The 21,313-nt window shown below is 38.9% G+C and overlaps 1 protein-coding gene across 2 annotated transcripts; it reads left to right on the forward strand.

Moving 5' to 3' along the window:
- Positions 1 to 3,567: 3,567 nt before the first annotated feature.
- On the forward strand, positions 3,568 to 20,984 carry LOC113024672 (hexokinase-1-like). Of its 2 annotated transcripts, XM_026171930.1 has the most exons (19): positions 3,568 to 4,015; positions 5,933 to 6,095; positions 8,922 to 9,070; positions 10,008 to 10,127; positions 10,456 to 10,551; positions 10,658 to 10,757; positions 11,203 to 11,386; positions 11,765 to 11,920; positions 12,012 to 12,245; positions 12,598 to 12,902; positions 13,927 to 14,075; positions 14,380 to 14,499; positions 14,730 to 14,825; positions 15,938 to 15,949; positions 16,572 to 16,671; positions 16,902 to 17,085; positions 17,312 to 17,467; positions 18,727 to 18,960; positions 19,752 to 20,984. In XM_026171930.1, exons 1-19 carry the CDS (start codon positions 3,953 to 3,955, stop codon positions 19,900 to 19,902), a joined length of 2,772 nt encoding a protein of 923 aa, XP_026027715.1. In that variant the 5' UTR covers positions 3,568 to 3,952; the 3' UTR covers positions 19,903 to 20,984. The 2 variants fall into 2 exon arrangements, with proteins under 2 accessions (XP_026027715.1, XP_026027716.1); XM_026171931.1 differs by lacking the exon at positions 15,938 to 15,949 and having other exon boundaries at positions 3,572 to 4,015.
- Positions 20,985 to 21,313: the final 329 nt, after the last annotated feature.

Consider the following 21,313-nt stretch of genomic DNA (forward strand, 5'->3'; position numbering starts at 1 on the left):
TTTTGCTGCTTAAAATGAACAGAAAAGTCAGGCCGAAACAAATCGTTCCCAAATGAAAAGTAAAAGTCGTATTGACAAAATTCTTTCACTGTGAGCGACAGCAATGTCTAGTCTACCAAATTCTCAGTTTTCATGTCTGTGGAGTTTATTATATGGACGTGGTGACAGTGGAAAGACACCATGCTCTTCTGATTTTCAAACGAACCTTCTGAGACATTTTAACATTGGAGTCTATGGAAGAGTTGGAGGGAGGAGGCTGTGCATTGGTGACATTTATGAAAGAACCATAACACCTAGTACAATAGTAAACACATTGGATGAAAGAGGACAGCCATGGCTACGTTTTGAGGGTAAAATCATACCTGTAGAGCAAACGCTGCGGACACAGCAGCAGTTTTAAAAAAGATTTTAAGATTATTTTTTTTGCTCCTCTCACTCTAGCAGTTGAGCTGCCTCACTCTAGCCCCAACATTCCGTCCCATACACACCCATTATAAACTCTGAAACGGGTGAAAAAACATCATGAAACTTAAACTGGAACTGAAGAAAAAGTATAATAGATATTGAAAAGATAAATACAAGTTGAATAGTTGAATGTCTTGTCTTCGTTTTAAAGTTTGAATGGTGGCTCTATGTGAACGTATGTTGAAGTAGTAAGAGTTTAAAAATGAGTAAGTTGAATGAGAATTTGAAGGGTCTCCCCATTGAAATACATGGGAAATTTTTGTTGAATAAAGTTGAATAAAATTAAAAATATAAATGTTAAAAATGAGAAAAATACAAGCAATCATGTCCAAAAGAATAGGAATCTAATGGTGTTTGAATGGTTTTTCTAAGTTGAACGGTTTTGAAGGAGTAGGCTTTCAAAAAACGTACGGAATAGATAATAAAATATAAGAATAAAGATTAGAAGAACAATACTGTGAATGCTTTTCAAGCATTCACACTAATAAACTGGAGGACAAGCTGCTGGTGACCTTCTACTGCTCTACACTCGAGTCTGGACTGTCATGCACCATTAGTGTGTGATAGTGTGTGGCCCGCCGGCTTTACAGTGGCTGACAAAGAAAGACTGCAGAGGGTGATAAGGTCAGCTGAAAAGACCACAGGATGTTCTTTACCCTCTCTGGATGAGATTGAAAGTACTTCATGTCTCACCAGAGCAAAACTCATTTTCAGAGGCCACTTACCCTCCTGCCCAGTATAACCGCCAGCCTGTACAGTATGACTTAGTATAAGTAATGCCCTAACTTATTATCCCTGTGACCTGGAAGGAGAAGCAGAAGAAAATGGATAGATGGATGGATCTCCATCTGAACTAGTGAAAGTTACATGCAGAATGATAGTGTGCTTTCAACCAAAGTGTAGTTTAGTTCAAGTTTAACCTTTTGTAATAAAGATTAAGGCTACAAAGATCATCATCATCAAGTAAAACCTAACTAACACTGACTATATGCACTAAATGTGAGAGACATTTTTGTGTGTTTGTTTTCTTTTGCACAATTGCAGTAACAGTTCTCTTTATCTGTTTCATTGTCTTTGACTTTAGGTCTCCTGTTGGATTCCAGTCTCGTTCCCCTCTCTGGCCCCACTACATAGCATGTTTGTACTGGGAGTAAAAGAGATTATTGGAGCATGATAATGTGACAAGCATGAAGTTCAGACATTTGAGATGCCTCATGTCTGCAGAATATTTAGACTACATAAGTGCCAATAGATTCAATGACTTTATGATGCATGAAGGCTGCAGAGATTTTATTTATTTATTTTGCTTTTATTTGATGAGAATTTATAATAAACTAAACACCTCTAGAAATTTCAGTATATGTGGTCTTGGTCCCAGTAGATGTTCGAACTTGGTTCCAAGCAGGACATCTTACCAAGAAAAAAAGAGGACAATTGCAAATACCTTGGATTACATCAAGTCTCTTCTATTTATATCTCTTTTTAAACATGCCAACGTGAAAAACATGCTAACCTTCACTGTAACACCACAATCTGGCCAGTTTGCTCCTTGATATGCAGGGAATAGTCAAATCTATTTCTATAACAGATTTACTGAGGACATTTAAGCTTCCCAAAGGATATTCCTCTGACAGACAGGAATCTTGTGTGCCTTTACAAACAACAAGCACATATATACTGCAGCAGATTGAAAATGGATTCGTGGATGAATGATGAACTCTCAACTTCAGTAACAGCAAAGTTTAAGTATACCGATAAACATATCAAGCATAACATATTAAAAGGGTCGCGTGTTGAGGAAAATACTTAAATGAGAAAAAATGAGTCCTTAATATTCAAATAAACATGTGGTTACATAAAGAAACTGTAAACAATTTAAAAAAAAGAAGTCCTGCTTAAGCATGCGTTACTTCATTATAAAGAGCACAACATTTAGGTCACCAGGAAAGGTCACCCTGAAGCAGCCATGACACCAGCCGGATAGTCTTCCTCAGAGGGGAGTGAATGAATATTAAGCCCTCCCCCTTTTTCCTCTCTCCTTTCTGAGCTTCTGTTTCACAGTGGGGAAAGGCGGCACCGGGAAACCATTCTTTAGGTTGCAGGCTGCTAAAGATGGAACACAAGAGGAGGGGGACTGTGTGTAGACTAGAGGAAAATCAAAGAGGGAAGTCCTAAATCACAATGGTTAAGGGGGGGGGGGGGGGGGGGGGGATATAATAAAGACGTCACAAGCTTTAGGCGTCACTGAGTCAGGAGACATGGTTCATTTTACGCAGAGCGTGGTGACGTAATAGAGCCACAGGGGGCAGAGGAGCTGTCCCTGACTATGTATAGCAATGCTGAAGCCTCATCAGCAGTCAAAGAGGGGTGGGGGCTCGAAACATGTGCTGGCTATAGCTAAAGACACATTTTAAGCCCATGTAAGAATAGATTTAAAAAAAATATATAAAACACATTTTAAAAATATCAATTAATGTGACTGCAACCTGGAAACAAATGTTTTTACTTCTTGTCTTTGGATGAGTCGTCCTGACTTTTTATATTCTTTGTTACTTTTTGTTTTTAGTTGTTGTTTTTTAATTAAAAACGCTGATTCGTGGATTTATAGGTACATAATGTGTGCAGGTTGCCTTCCATTAAGAAATGTCCTCTCAAGGTCAGGAATGACACTTAGCTTTAAAGCTATATCTCTAGCTTCTGTGTTGCAGTGGGTGGGGTGTGTGCTGCAGAGATAAGAAGCCATCAGTCACAAGTCTGACTCTCCAATGGTGCTGCTGCATGTGTGGAGCTATGAGAAGATGCTTGGATGTTGCAGCATGAATGTGATGTGCTTCAGGCTGCAGTTGGTGCTCAGTGTATTGCAGTAGTGACATCATCATGTGGCTGCCCTGCCTCTCTGCACGTCCACCTCCTGTAGCCGTGGAAACATGGAGACGTGCAAACTCGGGGAAGTCTATGGAGGAGAGTGGCCAGTTATCGTGCGTAAGCCGCTTCCTCATTCAGCTCACAACTCCCGTGCCCCCACTCCCATTTGCACTCCCCTGTTGCCCCCTCCTCCAATTTGCTCCCCACTCTTTCCTTTGCTTCCATGTCCTGGGTTCAGCCAATGGGAGTGCTCAGTGGGGGCAGGGCAAAACAGAACCACCATTCCTGTGCCGAGCTGTTACATCTCCTCAGAGCTAACAGGGAGCTAGCAGCTCAGAGGGAGGAGGCACGGCCAAACCCAGCCTGTGTGTGTGTTTGTGTGTGTATGTGTGTGTGCCTGTCGCAGACTAGCAGGCAGGGCCGCTGCTGCACATTTGTTTCACCAGACTTTTTCCTTTTAACCTTGCCTTGACACAGTGCTCAGGCAAGGCCTGCTTTTGCTTCTACTTCAGGATAAAGCGGGATCAGCGTGAGGGGAAACTGAACAATCTTCTTTTCCCTTCTTCTTCACTGTCAAACCACCTCGTAGTAAGTGACAGCTCCCGAAGGACACGCAGACAGGATGATAGCGGCTCAGCTTCTGGCCTACTACTTCACCGAGTTGAAGGATGATCAACTCAAAAAGGTGAGCGACAGCAGCTTTAAACTGTTATGGTGGTCCTTTTATATTAGACTTCAGAGCTTTGTTATATCACAGCAGCCTAGCGTGTACCCACAGACACCGGCGAACAGTGGCTGCATGCTGGGATCGAATCTTTGGGGTTTATCGTGTTGGGAGAAGAGGATGCACCATTTGGGAGTTACGGGAGGAGAAAGCCAGCATGGTGTTTAATATTGATATGGTGCATTTTCAGTTTGTTAGCAGTATTTGACACAGATGTCCTTGAGCAGGGCTGTGGTCATTGATCGTGGTGAAAGCTCCATCACTGAGCTTTTACGGAGCACTGGTTGCTATGGCATCTGAAGCAGACAGGTGTCTATGAGGGGTTGTTGGCAAAAGTCAAGATCTCCAAGATCCACGATTTTGTCCCCGACTGTCAGTGTCTTTCTTTTCCCAGTCATTCATTTTTACTGTTTCACAGATGTTCTATCCCATTGCACTGTTGCCTTCTTAATTTCATTCCTCTTTTAGTCCATCGTGAAAACACATTTCAATTTTTTAGCAGCTCATAGACGTTGCCATCAGTGAAATCTGAGCCTGATTACAGCTTCTAGCTGCCCATATAAACGGACTCTGTGTTCACAGCGAATTCGTGACTGAACAAACTGGTAAGATATCCCCAGGGAATAGGGGATACGGGTGAGGGCAGTCAGTGTAAGTGGGGGTGGGGTCAAATACTCATGACGTCATGTGTGATATCACAGTGCAGTAGCAACACGTGCCACTGCTGAAGTAGGTTACTGGAACTACTGGGGTAAAAACAATCCTTGAAAGGATGAAAGCTCTTAAACCATGCACATCCTGCAGGGGACACCGACACTGTAACCATATCAAGATAAGGAGTCAAATTTAGTGGCAGCTAGATTTACTATCTGTTATCCAAGTGTTGTAGTAGCGGGGTAGCCTTAGTGTGTAGACCTTTGGTCTTACTAGTATTCTTTGATTAAGCATCAAAGGATCAGGCAAACAAACAAAATTTAATTTAAATCCGTAAGAATTCTGAAAAAGTTTGATACAAAAACATGACAAAAGAAGGCATCACACAGATGCAGTTAAATAACATAAGAAAGAGACTGATAATAGATGCCATATTATAAGTGTCAGGAAAACTAAGAGTGAATAACTATACGAATTAACTGCATTTACATACAACATTAAGAAGATTGGCCATGAAAAAAATCAATATGTTATTTTATAAAGTATATATAGACAAACATTAAAGTTACTGTATTTTAAAAAAAGTTACAGACATGTTTCATTACTCTTGTAGACAAACTCTACAAATCAGGTGACATTTTGGAGAGGCTAATATTAATAATGTGACAGAGTAGCTTGATGGGTAACAAATGTGTGGACTGTCTCGTGGCACAGAGCAGGTTTCAGGCGTGTGGGGTGCCCCATGGCATGCACTGTGATTATATAACAATAACAAAAACTGTCCTCTGTAAATCCTCCCAACAAACATTTCATTCATTAGATGTGTTAACTGTGATGTAACCATATAATGTAGCTATTATTAAAAAATGTTTTGTTGATAATTTAATTGTATCAAAATGTTATGCTGACTAGTACATGGATTCAAGTGTCCAACTTCAGGCTCTTTGCCACAATTAGAGGTACTCCCTGTTTATTGATTTTTGCCCATGTCCTAGAACTCCTGCCATGCCGTTAACTAATTCAAATGACACAAACCCATTATAAAATCCATCCCAGGAAACCCCCATTGTTGTGTTTAAACCACGACAATACTAGTAGGCAGTGTTTACATGTGTTTAATTCATGTTAATTGATATGTGCTCAGGTTGCAAAATATTAGTGTCTCACAGATGTTTAGCAAGCATAAAACGTCCCTAACAACTTCTCTGTGCACCTATTCTTCAGATCGATAAGTACCTGTACTCCATGCGGTTCTCCGATGAGACGCTTAAGGACATCATGAACAGGTTCCGCAGGGAAATGGAGAATGGGCTTGAACGTGACACCAACCCCACTGCCACCGTGAAGATGCTGCCCACGTTCGTCAGGTCCATTCCTGATGGATCAGGTAGAGTGTGTATTAAGAGTCTCACAGAAATCACAGATTATTGAGAAAAGTGCTCTGATCAGCTCAAAAATATTCTCCTTAATTGTGTAAGTGCCCAACAGTGCCCCCAAATGCCCAAAGTCATTGGCAGTTCACTTAATGAGGTCAAACACATGGGTTTAAGCCTTTAAAGCTTAAAAATGCTTAAAAATTTGTAAAAATATTTTAACAATATAAAAAATATCACAAAGCTCAAAAATAATTCTGCATTTTAGAAGTCAAAATGGTTCAAATATAAAGGAGCATTTCCACTATTATGCAGAAGAAGCAGCATCATTAATACCTCCTATTCACACACTGATGACAAAATTTCATCCATACTCGTTGAAGGATGTATTTGTTTCTGTCTGACTGTAAAGAATGTGCTGATGTTAAAATTGTCACATAAGCCTCTTTGTGTTTGTGCTCTGGGTTCAAGCTAAATAGATTACTATTGTTTTAGGCCTGAGGCCAAACAGTCCACACAGCCTCATCACTCAGTGTAACGTACAAGCAGAAGAAAACCTCATAATGTTACATTTAACTTACCTGAAACAGAATCCTCATAGGCTCGTCTAATCCAATCATATCTTTGTGTCAAATATTTTTCTTTACTAGTCTGAGGACTGGCCTGTAACCAGCAAAAGGCCTTTAGTAAGACCATGCAACTAGTTTAAGATGTTACTTTTCTTATATTTTGGGGCTATACTGATAAAATAATAGAGGAACAGAATGTATATTCAGGATACTTTGACAGTCAGATTATTACAGATGATAAAAGATCATTTACTGGGAAACAAACCTCAAAAAGTAGAATTGATGACTAAATATTTGAATGTCTTTCTGCTGTTTTTGGTTTTATTCTTGTATTCAAGTCGAAAAATGAGAAACAAAAATGCAGAAATATACTTCAAGTATATCTTAGTTTTCCTGCAGACTGATGTCCGAACAAGGCAGCCGGACATTCCTGCCTTCTCGCACTATATATAGCCTAGGGTTTCAACATGAGGTGACAGGGATGAAGCAAAGTGCGAAGTTGAAGCTATGGTGATGGCAAAAAAAAAAAATAAATAAACATTTTAAATCCATATAATGACAGTAGTGACAAACATGTTGGCAAGGTTGGTTGTCATGATAAGAGGGATAAGTGAAAATTAATCCCATTCCTCTGTCTTGACTTTTTTCTCTGGAAAGAAAATTCACAAATGAACAGCTCAGACTGTAAGTTTTACTGTGTAATAAGATTATACTTGGTGTAAAAGCTAATGAGAGATACAAATGTAGACAGACCAGCTTAGGGTCTTCATCCTAAATCTCACGGATTCTGTTTTCACTATCTTTTATTACTAAAACACATTTATGGAAATGGAATAATTAAAAGGTATTTTAGAATCAAATGGCAGATAGAATCAAATAGAATCAAATCTCTCGAAAATAATAATAATTTAAAAACTGTAAACCATATTATGTTTCTTTTTTTTTGCCAGTACTACAGACACCAGCCATGCCACAGATAAAGCCTTCTTTTATCAGTGATTAGATTACAACACTAGTTTTGACGAGCTTAGTTAAGAATTTTTGCATTAATTAAACGAAACAGCATCAGGACATTTGCATGCTAGCACTGAGAATATACAACGACATGGGTTATAAAACAGCAAATGCTCTGCGGCAAATCACTAACACTTGTATGTCCAGCCCAGACACACATCTCATTCCAGTCAGGTCAAGAGGATTAATAGCTCAAGGCAGCAAACATTACAGTCATGGCACGACTGAACAGTGTTTTGTTGGAGGGCAGCTGAACTTCTTTACTTAAAGGTTACAACTCTGATTCCAGCAATAGTAAATTTACATCCACATGTTCTGTTCTTATCCAGTGTCAGATTTCAAGAAGAATAAATTTATGTAATTACCTGTAATATTGCACATATAGGTCTGTGTATTCATTTCAGAACAAACTTCACATTTTTTAATCAGAGGGGCTATTTGTTGACATTATGCTTTTCTTTTCTTTTCTTTTCTTTTCTTTTCTTTCCTTTCTTTTTTTTATTTTATTCGGTGGGTTTCTTTATATATTTGATTCTAAGGACAGGCAGCATTCCAACCATAAGTAGGGAGTAAGGAAAATAAACCTGAGGATATGTTCCTCGTGTCTTTGTTGAGAAATGTTGATATAGATCTTTGTACTTTTGGCCAAGAGGGGAGTATTATTCCAAACATTGTCTTTTGTTGATGCTACTACTAACAGCATGTGCTTTGTGGTGGATGCCTGTAAAGCTCCTTTTCTCTTTTAGTGACATGCCAAGCTTGGGAATACTGATGGCCTTAGAGAGAATTAGCAGTGACAGCTTTAATAAAGTATCAAACATTCATTAATTTCTAATCTGCCCTAAATTAAAATTAGGATATTATATTACATTTCTTAAAAAAGAAACACATTTTCACTCCCTTTGCTTGTAAAAACTGTCAAAAAACAAAATGCAAAACATAAATCTACCCAAAACGCACATTTGACCCTGGTAGCCCTAAGTGCAGTCTTTGGGCCACCTATGAGTTGACTTCTGGTATTCAGGTATGATCCAAAATATACATAATATGGGGAAAATCTTCTGTTTTTTGTTGTGTGTGTGTGTGTGTGTGTGTGTGTGTGTGTGTGTGTGTGTGTGTGTGTGTGTGTGTGTGTGTGTGTGGGGTTGGAATACACCAGGGGGAGGACTAGTTGCAACTGTCTGTCATGAATTGCAATTGAAAAAAAATCACAAAACTCAAAAAGATTAATGTGTGACCACACTCTCAACCTGACAGAAAAGGGGGACTTCATAGCTCTGGACCTTGGAGGGTCGAACTTTCGGATCCTGCGTGTCAAAGTGACACAAGACAAGAAGCAACCAGTTCAGATGGAGAGCCAGATCTATGAGACCCCTGATGACATTACCCATGGGAGTGGGGCACAGGTAACCAAAAATATATTTCTACCATTTTTAAATGTACTAAACATTCTTGTTGTATTCTTCTTATTGAGCCATTCCTCTGTGAAAACATAGCTAAGAAGCAATCAGACATGTTGTTCTCATGCTGTAATCCTTGTCACACCGATGTATCGTAATCACACTTAATTAAGAATATTCAACATTACTGTCTACACACCACACAAAGCAGTTATAGGAAGGCCGACTCAACATTCAGTTTGTGTAAAATGATCTTTGTGACACTTGGGAATAATAAGAGCAACGTCAGAACCTACACTGGCCTACACAGGACAGACAGCTGGCGGCCGTGTTGTAACATGATAACCAAAACATGAATGACTGTCTGCGGCGGTGTGATTGGTTTAGGCCATGACTTACACAGACAGAACAAGACAGATGCTGTTTAGTGAAATGCTGAACGGACAGCTGGTCAGAAGAAATGTAATGTGATATATCACAGGTTTGTTAACAAAGACGTACATTTAGATTGTGACTTATTGTATAATATACAACTCTGTAAACAGTCTTCATTGGTGTGATTTTTTTTAAAAACAATTTCATGCAAGTATACAATTAATCCAATGACTAAAAAGAAAAAAGAAAAAAAAATAGTTTAAAAACATGCTAAGTCACAAGTCATGTCAATATGGGTAGATATCAGCTATCTTTCCAGGATCTCATGATGATTTCTAAAATATGCATGGTTTACAGAAAGGCTTTTAACTGTCTGCAGAATCCTTTATGTTCTTTACATATTTGTTGAAGCATTTTCTAAGTAAAGTTTCAGGGATATTTATGTAAACTGGAAATTGTACTTTAAGGATGCATTAACTTAAAATGATAAAGAAAATGTTACATTTGCGCCAAAATGTAGTTACATCACCTTGAAATTCTTAAAAATGTCTTTTTTGTGTGTCTGCAGCTCTTTGACCATGTTGCAGATTGCCTCGGTGACTTCATGGAGAAACAAAAAATCAAGGATAAAAAACTTCCTGTGGGATTCACGTTCTCTTTCCCATGTGCCCAAACCAAACTAGATGAGGTAAACACTTCCAGTTTAAAGGATAACTGTACCACTCACTGTGCTCATTAAACACGTCATCACTACAATCTCAACATGTGTGGCTTGTTTCTTTTGTTAATAGTTTTAGATCAATAGCTCAATAAAGCCCATAGAATGTAACAGTGTAAATTCAGCAATGCATTATATTTTATTGTATGTATTGTATTTATATTAAAGTATCATATTATTGTGTTAATATATTATAGATAATGTGTTTGGCGATACCGTGACTGAAATAGCGATGGACATATATTTGAGATTGTCTTTGCCCGTCTTATAGTAAATTAAAGTTAGTCTTGTTTTTCAGGCTGTCTTACTAACATGGACAAAGAAGTTTAAAGCCAGTGGTGTAGAAGGCATGGACGTTGTGAAGCTTCTAAACAAAGCTATCAAGAAACGAGGGGTAGGTTTTTGTCTGTGGATTTCATTTGCAAACATGGATAAGACATCTGCCAGGTGGCTCTTTTTTTCCATTTTGTTTTGAGTTAAACATAACCTTGTTTTCCCAGGACTACCAAGCAGACATCATGGCAGTGGTGAATGACACCACTGGCACTATGATGACTTGTGGATTTGACGATCAGCGCTGTGAAGTGGGAATCATTATAGGTAAAAACGGATTTTTACCACTGCATTAGGCAAATACAAATGCCTGAGCCAATGACACTTTTAAAGTAGGGGGAAAAATATCTTGCATTTCACATGATTTGATATGCCCCTTTTAAACAAATAGATCCTTTCCCCAGGCTTTGGAAAAGGTATTTAGCACCTTAAAGCCAACAGGTTTTAGTAACCAAGTGTACTTTATCAGTACTTCAAACCATCCCAGGATGTTGAGAATACATTTTTATATTAAAGTTCTAACCCAGAAGGGCAAAAATCAAGCAAAAATAATGTCTCTCGTCCAAGCTTGGGCAAAAATCACACGAGGTCCTGAGCACTGTACAGAAGCGTGTACACAGTTCTACATGTGGGGGCGCCAAATAAGCTAAATAGCACACTGCATTCTGCTTTGAAGTGAAATAAGAGTTATGTCAGTTGTGCATCCTTTCAGGAACGGGAACAAATGCCTGCTACATGGAGGAACTGCGTCACATTGACCTGGTGGAAGGAGATGAAGGCCGGATGTGCATCAACACTGAATGGGGTGCTTTTGGGGATAATGGGTCCCTAGAGGACATCCGCACAGAGTTTGACCGTGAGATTGACAGAGGATCGATCAACCCAGGAAAACAATTGTAAGATTCCTTTCTTCTTTTTTTTAAACTAAAGAAGGTTTTGAAAGTTTAAATATCTTTCAGTAAGTTTACTTACTGTAGACTACGATAAGTACAATGCAAGTTAGTTTTTTAAGTTGTGCAGCCAAACAGTAAACGAACTGCATATAATACACAAAAGTATACCAGTATGCTTAACTTCTTTGGGACTAGTTCTCTTTGTTGTTACACATTGTGAAGTTACTGTACACACACCACTATAGATAAAATATAGCTTTGTCCCTTAAGATTACAGTTGAAAAAAAGCATTCTAGTCTGCAGTGGACTGTAATTTAGATGAATAGAAATTGTAGCTGTGATACCTTATATGAAAACACTGTTGTGTTTCTTTCTGATTAGGTTTGAAAAGATGGCCAGTGGCATGTACATGGGAGAACTGGTACGTCTCATCCTGGTCAAGATGGCCAAAGAGGGGCTGCTGTTTGAGGGACGAATAACCCCCGAGCTCCTGACGAGAGGAAAGATTGAGACGAAACATGTATCTGCAATTGAAAAGTGAGACATGAAGGAATAAAATAGTTTTTCCACTTCCATTTTTCAACAGAAGAGTTAAGACCTTTTTAATGTACAATACTTGTAATTTTAGGACTAAGGAAGGACTGAAGAAGTGCATGGAAATCCTGACAAGGCTTGGAGTGGAGCCCTCAGATGAAGACTGTCTGGCTGTGCAGCACGTGTGCACCATCGTATCCTTCCGCTCAGCTAATCTAATATCTGCAACTCTGGGAGCCATTCTTTGTCGCCTAAAAGAGAATAAAGGAGTTGTGCGGCTTCGTACCACTGTCGGCATTGATGGATCCCTGTACAAGATGCACCCTCAGTGAGTAGGCCATAAAATGGGGACTAAAGGGCGCTTTCCAGAGACGCACATTTAGTTTGGATATTATGCACTCCAAAAAGACCTATGCAGCATAGAAAGGATGTACGCCAGATAATTCTTTGAGTGGCTTCAGATTCAGTCCTAAATGAAAAACTCCAGGTTTTGGTCTGTGTGGAAGTTCAGATCTGCTGCATTGTGAATTCCTAAAATCCTAAGTCACAGTTATCCTGTAATTGTGTAGTGTTTTATATATTTCTGCAGCCTGAATACATAATTCTGATGAAAAATAGATTTTGACACATTCTAATACTCACTTGAAGACTCACGAGGAATTCTTTTGCTCTCTGAACAGATATGCCCGTCGTCTGCACAAAACTGTGCGTCGCTTAGTCCCAGACTCAGATGTCCGTTTCCTGCTGTCCGAAAGCGGGAGTGGGAAAGGAGCGGCCATGGTGACAGCAGTGGCATACCGTTTAACTGAGCAGGCGCGCCACATTCAGCAGACTTTGGCAGAATTCCGGTTGAGCAAAAATCAGTTGTTAGAGGTAAAGAAAAGGATGAAGGTGGAGATTGAAAGAGGCCTGAAGAAGGACAGCCACAAGGACGCTACAGTCAAAATGTTGCCCACCTTTGTTCGAAGCACACCGGACGGAACAGGTAATTAAAATGAGACATACATAGATTCGTTTTTTTGTTAGCTCAGGTCCAAGTCAATCATTCACGCCTGTCTATGTCATATATGAAGGCCAAAGGAAAGTAATGCAGATGGAAATATCAATATCCTTTGATACTAAAGTGTTTCGTGTGGTCTATAGTGAAACCATGTGTTATACTCAGGAGTGTATTACCTGTAATAAGGCCACCATTGCATCAGGTAAAATTATTACGTGCTTATAAAATACAATATCAGTGTTTGGTGAAACAAACAGTTGCATTATTTACCACAATAAAAACAGCATTATCAATAATTAAAGCGAGTCTTTATGTCATCTCAAAGTAACTACTAAACTACATAATGTATCATGAAACAATCAGTCACTATATGTTTGGTTTTTGGTAATAATGAAAGCAGCGCTTGTGCTAACACAAAAAGCTTGAGTAAAGTTCATGGCACAAGGAGTCAAACAACAGGCTTCAGATATTTAAAAACCCAACAGCTGGACATGTTTACCCAGCACAAGCACTGCTTTTAGTGTATGAGGTGGACTTTATGGATCTGCATGAAAGGATTTTCACAATCCAATAACCAGTAACAGTACAAATGGTCAGTTTATGCTGACTGAAGACACAGCTGACGTTTCCTAGATCTATGTGTTTCTTTCAAAAGGTTTTCTGAAAATAGGTGAATTACCAGACACAGAAGCACACACGAGTAAACGTTGGCCTCACCTTGATAAACTAGCACTACTTATCTGTGATGCCTAATGGCAATTAATACATGAAGGTTAACATTTAGACAAATACTTTAAGATTTAAAAGCCAATAATTCTGTGCCTTATATTTTGTCCCTAATTCTCTGTACCTGGCAGTCAAATATAATTGCTATTTTCAAGTTTTTTAACCATAGAGAGAACAATATTTATTCTAAATTATAACCAGTACAACAGATAAAACTTATTCAGTGGTTGTAGAAATATGTTTTGTGCCTTCTCATGCTCATTTCTTTGGCTTTTTTTAACAGAAAATGGTGATTTCCTTGCTCTGGACCTTGGCGGAACGAACTTCCGCGTGCTTCTGGTCAAGATTCGCAGTGGGAAAAGACGATCAGTGGAGATGCATAACAAAATCTATGCCATTCCCATAGAAGTCATGCAGGGCACAGGGGAAGAGGTACCGATCAGTTTTGCGTATTTGTTGCAGGAAACAGGAACAATAATCATGTTTAAATAATTCTCAGTCTTTAAAAACTGCTTATTCCATGAAAACAGATTAAACATTTATAGACATTTATAGCAATTTCTTCTCTTTTCCATCTTAATTTCTAGCTACAACAAAATCCATTTGAAACATGCAACTATCCAAATCCAAACCTGCATTGGTGCCATAAAGAATCTTTGTAACTCACATGAAAAAAAAAACACCAAAAGCCATTAGCAGTCCTGACCTTTTCTTTCTATATGATGTCTCTTTCCAGCTTTTTGATCACATTGTGCACTGCATCTCTGATTTCCTGGACTACATGGGAATGAAAAGTGCTCGACTCCCACTGGGTTTCACTTTTTCGTTCCCCTGCCATCAGACCAGCCTGGATGCAGTATGTTCCCTTTTTCCTCAAAGCAAAAACTTTACGTTGCTTTCAATCCAGCTACAACCAAATTACCAAGAAGGCAAAGCATAATGTACAATGTAACGTACACATGTAATGGACACATACTTGGTTAATAAGTCGTTTTTCTGTCATGTTTAGAGAATTGTGAAATGTTATTCAGTCAAATTAAACATTATTATAATTTAAATCATTACTTATTGTTTTGTTATCTTCAGGGCATCCTTGTAACATGGACCAAAGGCTTCAAGGCCACAGACTGTGAGGGTGAAGATGTAGTGGAGCTTCTTCGGGAAGCAATCAAAAGGAAAGAGGTAATCACAGACCAGTTTGGTCACAACAACACGAACACTAGTTAATCCACTGGATTTGACAGAAAGCCCAAAGATGCCATTATTGTGAAAAGTTTGCTACTAAAAAATATGCATCATTTAGTCAAAATATACCCTAAAAGACATAAAACCTAAAATACCCTAAAACCAGTAAAATGGTTTCATTCAGTATTGTTAAAATGATCCCAAATTTAATAGACATAAGTGTATATTTTATACCTCTGACTGCTGCTTGGTTATTGTTACAAAGAACAGCAAAACAATAAGATAAGATAAGATAAGATAACCTTTATTAGTCCCACACGTGGGAAATTTGTTTTGTCACAGCAGTCTTTGCATGGGATATTTGGTGAGATAAAAAAGGCTTTGTGTAAGCTGCACCTTTGCATCCTGTATAATGTAGGCACAGTTTGTCCCTCATATTGTTGCTTCTTTAACCCTCGGATGGTCATAGTCAAAAAAGGGACCCTTTTTTGACTATGACCATCCGAGGGTTAAAAGTGCTGTCCAGGTTCTGACTGACAGCACTCTGAGCAAATAAATGCTTGCCTTCAATGAGCCCCTCAAAGCAGTGTCTTTTAAATAATGAAATTCAGCTATTTTAGAGCTTAACTGTTTTTTTTTTATATTCACTTATCTACCCACTATTTAGAGAACTTTTGTTATTTTGGTCGTTTAAAATCTCATAATTTAAACTTTGTTTCATAAAAACATTACAGAATAAGGAAGGGAAAGAATCTGGATATGTAACCTAACAGACCACCTCATTAAAAACCTTATAGTAAATCCTTAGTAGTAAAGAAGATTGCACATCATATATTCACTCACCATCCACGTCACATGACCACATAGCTGCTAATCCCAGCATACAGGCATCTTTGCTGTGAACTGCAATTTTGCAGTTTCAGCATAAACGCACTTAACCCCACCTCGTACTGTATAAACCTACAACAGAACAACAAATATGACTAATTACTCTCTCTAATAAATTACATTTTTATGAATACAGTTGAGTGTCACTGTTATATCTAGAAAATTCCTAATATCCACATGTTGCCACTTTTCGGTTTCACATATTAATTTTATTTTTTTAGATGGAGAATCCAGTAAGTATTAACCAAAGGTAAATCATTAACTAACAGGTAAAGCGGTACGAGCCTGGACCTGTTTACTGTCCTTATAGCATGCAATAACACCCAGAAGACATGCAGCTAAGAGCAGAGGTCTGGCAGAGCTCCTGAACCTTACAGCTCTTTGAAACTGCTTGTGTAGTTTGTTGTTTCGCCTGTCTAGGAGTGTGGGTTAACCGCATTGTGCTCAGTGTGGCATTTAAGATGTTGCCAGGTGTGATATTGATTCATCTGTCAAAACAACCATCCAGCAATGTTTAGTGAAAAACATGGACTTAACGCTGCTTTAACATCATCTTGGAAAAGTCTTAAGCAACAGCAGCTACCTGCTTTTCTTTAGACTGCAGGGAAAAAAATCTATATGGCTATTAATATAAGTAACCGGATGTAAACACTTCAGTATCATGAGTATGTGAATTAAAAATGTAATGAATATATTCTGGGCATTCTGGACACAACTGATTTTTTGCACGACAGATTTTTTTAATTGAAATTTGTCTATAACATGGAAAGCATACACAAGTTCTTACTGCATTATGCGTGCATGTAATATTGTTGTACTTTGATGTGTAAACAATAATTCTTGTGATGTTTGTAGGAGTTTGAGCTGGATGTGGTAGCCATAGTGAATGACACAGTGGGGACGATGATGACCTGTGCATATGAGGAGCCCACATGTGAGGTGGGACTGATCGCAGGTGAGTGACACACAACCTATAACAAAAATATTTTTTCTACAATTATCTTGCAAGGTATGAAAGATGTAAGTAAATATTCATACAACAAAATGATATGTTTATGTATTTATTTTATTAAGCAAAACTACTTTTGTGTTATTTTGCACCTTAGCCCAATACTAATCTACAGTTAGAAAAGAAATTTGGTAGTTCTTTTTAGATGTAACAGCCCTGGCTGTGTATACACTCAGGAACGGGCAGCAATGCTTGTTATATGGAAGAAATGAAGAACATTGAGATAGTGCCGGGTACCGAGGGTCGGATGTGTGTCAATATGGAGTGGGGGGCATTTGGAGACAATGGCTGTCTGGATGACATCAGGACAACATACGACCAGGCAGTGGATGAGAACTCACTCAACGAAGGCAAACAAAGGTTAGGATGCAGCTAGTACCCAACTATTTCACAAATAACAAAATAGCAACACCTGCCACAGTGCTATACTCTCCCCTCAACATCTTGGCCTGTTCAGCAATACTGGATCAAAGAGCAAACAGAAAAATATATTTAAAGGGAAAAAAAGAAAACAAATGGTATCTCTAGTTAAGAGAGCATCTTTACAGCTTACTGACACAGCTGTGTTAATTCTTTTGCATCACAGATATGAGAAGATGTGCAGTGGAATGTATCTTGGTGAGATTGTACGGCAGATTTTGATTGATCTGACCAAGCGTGGCTTCCTGTTCCGGGGACAAATCTCAGAGACACTTAAGACCAGGGGCATCTTTGAGACAAAGTTTCTGTCACAGATAGAAAGGTGGGTGAATCATTTCACACTAACATTATTTTTTTTTGCAATTATTGGTTAGGGCTGTTTTAATGCTATCAAACAATCATTATATACAAACTGTTTATCCAGGAGCAGACATTACAGAATTGTGGTGTCTAAAAAATAGTCTGTCCTATTTAAAGGTAAAATTCACCCCAACTATGTTTTTGAGCATTCAATTCAAACACAACATTCAATTTCTTCAATTAGAAGATAAAGAGCACATAAGTTGTGGTTACAGTCTTCAACCACTGCCGGTTTGGACTGATTTTCAACATTAGAGGGATCAGTTGCTTAAATAAAAAAAGATCAGTTTCTTCTCTCATAGAACTGTTACTGAATGCAGCCACCTGTTATGCTCTAGGTGATCTATGCTATGACATGGATATTCTGACAAATGTGTAAAGTTTACAAAGTTGCGCACAGATGTCAAGCCAGGAGACAGAAAAGTGAGTTCGGTACATTTACATTTACCACTCTTATCAAACATCACAAGTTAATTCAAATAAAAGTTTAGCACCAGAAGTATTTTGCATTTAATAACTACAAAAGTATAAAATGTAATTATATAACTTATATAACTTTACACAGAACACTGTTTGCTTTATACACCTCCTAGCAGGCATAGGCTCCACTGACTTTTACAGAATATTATATATTATCTATCTTGTGAATTTAGAAGATCAGAATATCAGATAAAGCTAATAGCACATAAGAAGTAGTCTATAATACACCTCAGACAAAAAATGCACTTAGTTTGTACTTAGTTTTTTAGCTACAATATTATTGTGTGGGACAGTTTTTAATGTTCTGCCCCTACAGAATACCTGCATAACCATACAGAGGTTAAAAAAGTAATTTGTCTGATGCAGACTAATTTTCATACTGTAGCGAAATAAATGAAAACGGAAGTTAAGAAGAAAATGGTGAATACCAGAAAGCTAGAAAGAGTTAATAGTACTGTGAAGTATCTGTGTTTATATAAAGCCTGCGGCTTAAACATGCAAAATGCTGGGAAATTAATAGTATACCAGCATGAAAACATGGGATTAAGCTGAAGTATTCAGCAAAAAGCAGTTTTTAATGAGTCACCACACCTAGGAATGATGAAGGAAGGGGGATGTGAGCACTTGAGCTTATGTGCTGTTTAAGCCTACCTTAGTCTCTGGGAACAGCTGTGAGGTATCCAATGACTCTCCTGCTGTTGGCTGACCTCTGACTCTCCCCCCTCCCACCTCTCTCCACAGCGATCGTCTGGCCTTGCTGCAGGTCAGAGCGATCCTGCAGCAGCTGGGGCTCGACAGCACCTGTGATGACAGTATTATCGTCAAGGAGGTGTGCGGCACAGTGTCCCGCCGAGCAGCTCAACTGTGCGGAGCTGGAATGGCTGCAGTGGTGGACAAGATCCGTGAGAACAGAAGACTGGACCACCTGGATGTTACAGTGGGTGTGGATGGCACACTCTACAAGCTGCACCCACAGTAAGAGCTGGGATAGGAACACAATAGAGGGCATGTTTGTGTGAAAGGAGACCCGTTCATTTTAAAATGTTACTGTATTTCATCAGTCTGCAAAGAATTACCCAAGATTACCAAACTCACTGGCCTTACAGTAGCACTGAATTATTTATTCAGTCACTAGGATGGAAAAACATTCAAAAAGTGCTGAAGGACCTATAGTCAACAAATATACTGGTCTTTTTTGACATTAAATAATGCATGTTAGACATTGAAAAGATAAAGCAAATTGTACGTTTGCAGATGTCCAGAATAAAAACAGCAGAAACTGTAATAAACATATTACAACCCATAAATAGCCAAGTATTAGTATGTTATAAATCAACTAAATGTACAATCTGTCTACATCTCTTAGCCTTAAAACACTTTGATCTGCTACCACTTGTGATCCTTTGTGAGGACAAATTACAACTATACCAGTTTTTTATATAAAAGATAATTTTCTGAAAAAGTACCTCAAGGCTAACATCTTCATTTGGTTGTTTGTCGAGGGGACTACTGATGGACTCTTGTAACTGGGGTTACAAATTAGGAGATAACTGCACCAATAAAAATCCAGAGGACCTCTTTTACCTCCAAGTCCACACCCTCTCGATAGGCCCGAATGAACCTCCTCACACAACTCTGTGCTGCTTCTAGTTGTAAAGTTTGAATAATATGTATGTCTGTCACCTATGCTGGAAAGCAACTGTCATTTCAAGTTCAGTAGCAAGCTGCCTCATAACCACAGTTTCCTCTTGCTCTCTTTTCTTCAGTTTTTCTCGGATCTTCCAACAAACTGTGAAGGAACTCGCCCCCAAATGTGATGTCAACTTCCTGCTGTCTGAGGACGGCAGCGGTAAGGGAGCTGCCCTCATCACTGCTGTGGGCTGCCGCCAGAGGGAGCTGGATGCCCAGCAACACTGAGCAGCTCTGTCCCAATTGTCCACAAGAACTACCTGCTGCTCCACCATGACCTTCACGCACCGCACAGCCTACATCCATTTCCCCTTGGCAGCCGTGACTCCACCTGTGCCCAACTTGGTCCACCTACAGCCAGAGAGATATACTGCATGCAGAGAATTAAAACTCAGTATCTAAATATTTATTTATACTGCACCAGATGGTTTATTATTTCCGTGTTTGTACATTTTCCTCAATAGCTTGTCAATAACCTGACAAATCTAAACTCCCTTAGGTGTGCAATATTTGTGTACTACTAGTTTTATTTTTATATGAAGCCAGATATATAATTGTATTTATATAGCTCGGGCCAATTTGAATCCCAGAGGTCATCAAGATTTTTGCACCATAGACACAAGTAAATGTCTGCACTTTTTATATGAAAGTTACAGCAGCAACACGTCAATGTAACTTCCCATATGAAGGACCTTCTTGAAGCTGAATGAAGCCGATTGTTTTTACAGGCTCCTTTGGTTGAGAAAAACCAGTTCCAAAAGGGCTCGTTGCAAAGGTTTGAATGCAAGAGTCACGGCTGTTAAAATCTCCCTCATTTTGTGTGCTACATGCTCACACAACGTGTTTGTCTACTAACCCCTTTCTGTGTAACTGTCAGTGTAATTCACATATTCAAATATTCCTGCATCACCATACCATTATTCCTCAAGAGTGGACAAGGTAGAAAAATCCCCAGAGAAGTATTAGCCCATCCTATTGCTATTCGTAAACTATTAAACTTTTGGTGTTGTGATTTATACCACTTCTACTCATTGTATGTGCAAACAATAAATGTTTATTGGGCCCCAAGAAGAGTGGACATAATGAGCGCTTTTGTGTGTATTTGTAGCTGAGTGTCAGTGTGTCTCACTGTATGACCTGTAGCTTCAATGTCCAAAGCTCTATGGAGACTGCATGCCTTACATCAACACAAAGGAGGGTACCGGATCATTTTCTTTCTTTTGCTCTATTTTTTTTTAACATCATTATAGATTTGTGATTGACACAGTAAAAAGCTAATTCATTAAATTATATTTTGTTGTGGAGTAAAACCTGTGTCTCATTCTTTAGCTGTCAAGCGGGGCAGAACTGGAAATGCAGATGGTGAAGTTGGTAACAAGCTGACACATAAAAAGTGCATTAAGTTCACCATTCATCTGATACAAAGGAAGGGCTGTGCCTGTGCCATAGCTTGGTAATTATCAACTATCTTGACTAGATAGTTGACTAGACACTTCAAATCCTGTCTCCCCCCCCCCCCCCCCCCCCCACCCTGGACCCCCACCAATTCGCATACCGCCAGAACAGGAGCACAGAGGATGCAGTCTCCATCGCACTGCACTCTGTCCTCTCACAATTGGACAACAACAACACCTACGCC

Source organism: Astatotilapia calliptera, chromosome 6, assembly GCF_900246225.1.
Source record: "Astatotilapia calliptera chromosome 6, fAstCal1.2, whole genome shotgun sequence".
Lineage (NCBI taxonomy): Eukaryota > Metazoa > Chordata > Actinopteri > Cichliformes > Cichlidae > Astatotilapia > Astatotilapia calliptera.